General features: G+C 36.2%; 1 protein-coding gene across 1 annotated transcript; it reads left to right on the plus strand.

Moving 5' to 3' along the window:
* The first annotated feature begins 3664 nt into the window (after window positions 1–3664).
* LOC133313960 (leucine-rich repeat receptor-like protein kinase PXL1) lies at window positions 3665–7024 on the plus strand. The gene is made up of 2 exons (XM_061515386.1): window positions 3665–6299; window positions 6548–7024. Exons 1-2 carry the CDS (start codon window positions 3665–3667, stop codon window positions 6955–6957), a joined length of 3045 nt encoding a protein of 1014 aa, XP_061371370.1. The 3' UTR covers window positions 6958–7024.
* Window positions 7025–7286: the final 262 nt, after the last annotated feature.

Genomic DNA, 7286 nt, shown 5'->3' on the forward strand with positions numbered 1-7286 from the left:
AATCTACAATATAACCATTTACTTTTTTTGTTTTTGATGTGATCCATTTCTTCAGACATAATTTTTCGCTAAACTCTACGATGGATGTCCCGAAAGGAAGCAAAGTGTTGAACAAGTTTTGCTCTTAGCAATATCTACTCCTAATTAATTTTAGCATTGGTCCTGCTGTTTAAGGACTGCGGTTTCTGACTTTCTTCTATATTTTAGATAATTAGATGGTTAGTTTACTAAATCCAAAGTTTTCGTCCTTTCTGCTAATCAACGTGCAAGATTTTTCTACGTAGGAACTGCTTTAGCTATAAGCTAAGCTATGCATAGTTGATAGATAGTACCACCATGATAATTCCGTCTAGTGAGCTATCTATCCAAGAAGTAGTATAGCTTGAGTCTAAATGAATGAGTTTTGATCTAGGAGATAAAATTTAGGAAGATAATTGTCTTATGTCACGTAACACAAATTATTATATGTTGCACACTCATAAATCTTGGGCTCATTTTTTCTTTTCTTTTTTTATTTTTTTTTAAATTATGGGCCCCACAACTTTGTTTCATCCACATAAAATATATATCTTATGCAACATAAGATTAATAACTCCAAAAAATTTAATACTACGGATTTAACAAACTCTATACCTATGATGCACGGACACGGGACATGACACGCCGACACGTTAATTCTAAAAAATGACATATTTTGACACGTTGGGACACGTTTTGATATGAAATAATATTTTTAATATATATAATATAATTTATATTTAATACATATAACAGTCCATAATAAGTCATATAACCAATCAAATATTCAAATTTCATAACATAAATATACACAAAAATAATTTTTCGTAGAAAAAAATTAATTTATAAATGATTTTTTTTTTAATTAATAAAAAATTAAGACTAAAAAAAAAAACGTGTCCGAGCGTTAACCACGTGTCCGAAAAAGTTGACTGCGTGTCGAAAAAACGTGTCGAAGTGTTTCGGAGAGTTGACCACGTGTCCTAAAATGTTGACCGCGTGTCCGAGCATGTCGGAGCATGTCCGTGTCGGACACGTGTCCGACACGTACAATTCCAAAAAAAATATCGTGTCCGTGTATGTTAGCTCTGTACACCCGTTTATTAAAATGAGTAAAAAAAATTTCATTTTAATCCTTTTTTTATATTTTCTTCTATATTTTAAAAAAAAATCTCATTTAGTCAGGGTGTAGATATATTTGTACCAAAAATTTGCTGTTAATAATAACTATGTACCCGATCTCAAAACAGAGAAGTTACCTAGAAATTTGAGTTCAAAGTTTATATTTAAATTATTATTTTTTTTTAAGTCTGTATTGTGCCAAGAAATTCCAATTATCCAAAGAAGCTTTTACGATGGTAGGTCTTTGAAAGAACATTTACAAATATCTCTTCTATAAAAAAATGGAAGAGAAAAGTTATGCGAGATGTATTGATATTTGTATGCTTACATTATCAAGCATAGAGATTTATTCAGTTTTTGCATAGGACTAGCTACCATTTGTTCTCGATGCAAAATTAAATAATATAAAAATTAATGTTACATAAACATCAAGAATTAATTCTTGAACATGAACATATATAGCATTATTAAAACATAATTATGAATAAGTTAATTTAAAGTTTCTGTCATTTTAATCTCAGCTATATTTATGTAAATAACATTCAAAAGATAAGACCATTAGATAGAAACAAAATGTTTATATTTAATTGTTTTGATATTACAATTTTCGCATTAATTAAGAAATGTGTTGTACTGTCTAATGTCTATAAGAGGAGCCAAAATCTCGAGTTCGCTGTCATAAATTCATATTCTGTAATGAGGAAATGATGAATGGCGGTGGTGGGCCTAAATCTTTGGCATAGAGGCATGTGGGGAACCTAAGCTTTCATCCTTTCGTTGATTCCAAAATGAGCAGAAAATAATAGCATATGATGTAGTTGGAAGCATTAAGCAGCTTCCTTTTCTTTTGGTGATATCACTTCCAATTATGAGGAATCAAGTACCATTCCCTCTCCCTCTTAGGAACTTGCCCATTGCACATGGCTTCCAGCCCTTTCCCTTTCATTGTTTATGGGTCTAATTATTAACCTTTGATTGGAAAAACAAGAATGTATATTACATTAATACTATCTCCTTTCATGCAATAACTTTATAAAAAAAAAAATTAATATATCTATAATAATTGCACAGTGCCAGCTGTGCCCATGTGGTGGCCTTAAAATGGGACACATCTGCTTTTATGACAGGGAATGGGGTTTGGTAGGTACAGACAATGATTGTCTCAAAACACATTCCCTGATAATATATACATCTCGCTCTTCCTGTTACAAACTTGAGAAGAAAAAGTTCCAAGCTCTCTGTTGTGAAAATACTAATCTATTTAGCTTGTGATAGATAAGTAACTATATAGTTTAACTGATAAGTGATTAATGATACAATTTCACATTAACTATTAAAACAAACAATTTCTTAATTGAATTACGTACTTCTATTTTGTGTTAACCAATTATGCTAAGTGGTGAAAATATACTAAAATTCCACTACTTCTACGTAGTAAAGTCTAACACAATATTTGCTTAACACTCTGGTATTGTACCACTATAGTTATATCTTTCAATCCATCTTTGCATATAACTGAAGTTGAAGCGCAAGATGTTGTGAATACTAGGGTGTCAATATAGGTTATGACACGTGGATCGATCCGCGACACGACACGAAAATTTGTGTTGAGATTGACCTGTAAAAAAAATCGTGTCGTGTTCGTGTTGGGAAAAATGACACGTAAAAAATTCGTGTTGATGTATTCGTATTCGTGTTGATCCATATTTTATTTTTATTTTTTATTATTTTTTTAAATTTTTTTAATTTCGACCTTTTTTAAAATAAAAAATTGTCAATTACCGTTTTGATTCCTATTTTGCGTGTTATTCGTGTCGTGTTAGTTTTTAAGATTTTGACACAAATAAAAATTTATATCATGTCAAATTCATGTCGTGTCGACCCGTTTTGACACCATCACAATACAATATTCATTCATGATTGTATCTTAAAACGTACCCTATCCTCGTAGTAACACAAACATGAGAACTACTTCAGCAGAAATGTTTAGAAAAATATATTATGACAACGGACAAGTTAAAATTTGACCAACCTTGCTTTTGGGGTTTTAACAGATTAATCATTGGTGTGCTCACCATTGAACACTTTTTTTTTCCCCTCCATGGTGCTATCTCTGCTTCAATATAACATAACTTGCACAAGAATGGCTAAGTAAAAGGAAAAAGAATTAAGCATAACGACCAGTTAAATTACTCACATGGGTTGACCTTATTATAAGCAGTTCTGGAACACATTCTGTGCATGTTATGATGTCTAGGAGATTTCAAATGAGTCCAAAGATTGACAGTCATCAGTTGCACATGATTAGCTGGTGCAGATCCCAAGAACCCACGTATATCCAATAAATTAATTATCCTTTTTCTTATCAGTTATCCATCACTAATTAGCATTAACTATAAACTAATTTGTCTCTCAGAACTTGCTATAACTTTCCCTCAACTCCGCTACTCTCTCTGTTCCTTGCTATGAAAAAAAATGCAATAAAATTAAGAGGGACGAAAAGCAGAAGAAAATAACCACCAATATGCAGACCTACCTGCTGCTCTTCATTGGTCTCTCTCTTTTTTTTGCTGAGGGAGCTCAAGCTGCAGCAGATGATGAATTGTCAACTCTGCTATCAATCAAATCCAGTCTCATTTATTCAATGAATTCTTTGAATGATTGGCAACTATCAAGAAATGTGACACAGCAAGGTTCACCCCATTGCAACTGGACTGGAGTTGGTTGCAACTCTCAAGGCTTCATAGAGAGTCTTGACCTCTCCAACATGAACCTTAGTGGTCGGGTTTCAGATCACATCCAATCCCTTTCAAGTCTATCTTTTTTCAACATAAGCTGTAACAACTTTGCTTCATCACTTCCCAAATCATTGTTCAACCTCACCTCCTTAAAGAGCTTTGATGTGAGCCAGAACTACTTCACTGGCACCTTTCCAACTGGACTTGGAAGAGCTGCAGGATTGATATCAATTAATGCATCAAGCAATGACTTTTCTGGTTTTCTTCCTGAAGATATTGGAAATGCAACATTGCTCGAGAGCCTTGATTTTCGAGGGAGTTACTTTGTAAGTTCAATCCCCAGGAGTTTTAAGAATTTGAAGAAGCTCAAATTTCTAGGCCTTTCAGGAAATAACTTCACTGGGGGGATTCCAGAATATCTTGGGGAACTCATATCTCTGGAGACATTAATTCTAGGATACAACGAGTTTGAAGGTGAGATCCCTGCAGAGTTTGGCAACCTCACCAATCTTCAATACCTTGACTTGGCTGTGGGAACTCTCAGTGGACAAATTCCACCTGAATTGGGTAAGCTGAAAAAACTCACTACAATTTACTTGTACCATAACAACTTCACAGGAAAAATTCCACCTCAACTTGGCAACATTACTGCACTAGCATTTTTGGACCTCTCTGACAATCAGATTTCAGGAGAGATTCCAGAAGAACTTGCTAAATTGGAAAACCTGCAGCTCTTGAATTTGATGAGCAACAAACTAACTGGTCCTGTACCAGAGAGGCTTGGGGAATTGAAAAATTTACAGGTGCTTGAGCTATGGAAAAATTCTTTAGAAGGTCCTTTGCCACTAAACCTTGGAAAGAACTCTCCTTTGCAGTGGTTGGATGTGTCCTCTAACTCATTATCTGGTGAGATCCCTCCAGGTTTGTGTAATGCAGGCAATCTCACTAAACTAATCCTCTTCAACAATTCCTTCTCTGGTTCCATTCCAAGTGGACTTTCAAACTGTTTGTCTTTGGTACGTGTTCGGATTCAGAACAATCTTATTTCCGGAACTATTCCAGTGGGGTTTGGAAACCTCCCAGGCCTTCAACGGCTGGAGATGGCAAAGAACAACCTCACTGGGCAAATTCCACTAGAAATTGCCTCATCCACATCCCTCTCTTTCATTGATGTATCTTGGAACCACCTTGAATCATCTCTACCTTCAGAAATTCTTTCTATTCCAACCCTTCAAACCTTCATTGCCTCTCACAACAACATTCGAGGAAATATCCCACAAGAGTTCCAGGACTGTCCATCTCTCTCTGTGCTGGATCTTTCCAACACTTATATCTCTGGTACAATCCCAGAAAGTATTGCTTCTTGTCAAAAATTAGTCAACCTTAACCTTCGAAACAACCAGTTGACTGGTGGAATCCCGAAATCAATCACAAACATGCCCACCTTGTCTGTTCTTGATCTGTCCAACAATTCGCTGACTGGGAGGATACCTGACAACTTTGGCAGTTCCCCAGCTCTGGAAATGCTGAACCTGTCCTATAACAAACTTGAGGGACCAGTACCCTCAAATGGGATTCTAGTGACCATAAGTCCTAGTGATCTTATCGGCAATGAGGGTCTTTGCGGAGGCGTTCTCCCTCCATGCTCTCACAGTTTGACTGTGAAAAGCCGAAAAAGGAGCTCACATGTCAGACACATCATTATTGGTTTTGTGACTGGAATATCAGTGATTTTGTCTCTTGGTGCAGCATATTTTGGTGTTAAATGGTTATACAAGAGATGGTACTTGTATAACAATTCCGTCCATGATTGGTTCAAACAGAGCAGTGAAGATTGGCCCTGGAGGTTAGTAGCATTCCAGAGGATCAGTTTCACTAGTAGTGAGATCCTAACTTGCATAAAAGAATCAAATGTCATAGGCATGGGTGGCACTGGTATTGTTTACAAAGCTGAAATCCATAGACCTCATGTGACGGTAGCAGTGAAGAAACTATGGAGACCACAGGAAGACACAGAAAATGGTAATCATGTATTAAGAGAGGTGGAACTCCTAGGGAGACTTAGGCATAGGAATATTGTAAGGCTATTGGGGTATGTGCATAACGAAAGGGAAGTGATGATTGTTTACGAGTACATGCCTAACGGGAATCTTGGGACTGCATTGCATGGTGAACAATCTGAAAGGTTGCTTGTAGACTGGGTATCAAGGTACAACATTGCTCTTGGAGTTGCACAAGGGCTGAACTACCTCCATCATGATTGTCACCCACCAGTTATTCACAGGGATATCAAGTCTAACAACATTCTACTTGATGCAAATTTGGAGGCAAGGATAGCTGATTTCGGTTTGGCAAGGATGATGATCCAAAAGAATGAGACAGTTTCAATGGTGGCGGGATCTTATGGATATATCGCACCAGGTTAATTAATACTTATTACTCATGATTCAGTAATTTATTTAAGCATTAGCCAGGATATACTTAGTACTCATTAACTCATTACCAATATTAATATCACCTAAAGTAAAATAAACTGCTCTAGTGTGACAAGCCGAAGCCTACATATGCAAACTATGCCCCATTTTTGTTTTATAACTTTCTAGCTCAAAGAAGTGAAAGTGAAGGGCCACAAATTATTGACATCATGCTTATGTTCTATTTTATTTTAGAATATGGATACACTCTGAAGGTTGACGAGAAGATTGACATATACAGTTATGGGGTGGTACTTTTGGAGCTCCTAACTGGCAAAATGCCGTTAGACCCTGCGTTTGGAGAATCTGTGAACATAGTCGAATGGATACGGAAGAAGAGAACCAACAAAGCCTTGTTAGAAGCACTAGATTCCACCATAGCTGGTCAGTGCAAACATGTCCAAGAAGAGATGCTTCTTGTACTCCGGATTGCACTTCTATGTACTGCAAAGCTTCCCAAGGAAAGACCATCCATGAGAGACATTATATCAATGCTTGGAGAGGCAAAGCCAAGAAGGAAAAGCGTTTGCCGTAATGAGGGACAAGACAGTACCATGGAAAAGTCAACAATCTTCATCACCTCCCCAATAGTAAGCCTTTTATAACAACAGGTTGTTTAGTTTAATATTTTGAGTTCCCTCAGCCTCTGAATTCGGATGTATGCTTTGCCTACCTCGATCATTATTTTTAGCAGATAGCAATGGCATGTATTTCAGCGAGGTTTTGTTTCTTATTTTCTCTTTTAATTGAAGAAGGAACGGAGATTTCAGAACCACAATCAATCCATCAACAATAAAAGTAGCTAAAATGTGCATAAATATTGTATATTGACTCCCAAGAATGTCATTTTGATTAGAGTTTCCCATCTCAGCAAAGATGTCTTTAGCATTTGCAGACTTTTTTCTGGCCATCGCCCACTATCAACAGTCAATTT

The sequence above is a fragment of the Gastrolobium bilobum genome, unplaced genomic scaffold (genome assembly GCF_033153095.1).
Source record: "Gastrolobium bilobum isolate Gb01-03AN ecotype WA unplaced genomic scaffold, APGP_CSIRO_Gbil_v1 utg436, whole genome shotgun sequence".
NCBI lineage: Eukaryota > Viridiplantae > Streptophyta > Magnoliopsida > Fabales > Fabaceae > Gastrolobium > Gastrolobium bilobum.

Bases quoted from the DNA above. Each gene is read 5' to 3' on its own strand.
- LOC133313960 (XM_061515386.1), top strand. From the start codon at position 3,665: ATGCAGACCTACCTGCTGCTCTTCATTGGTCTCTCTCTTTTTTTTGCT. The intron at 6,300-6,547 runs GTTAATTAATAC...ATTTTATTTTAG, and splicing joins TTATGGATATATCGCACCAG to AATATGGATACACTCTGAAG.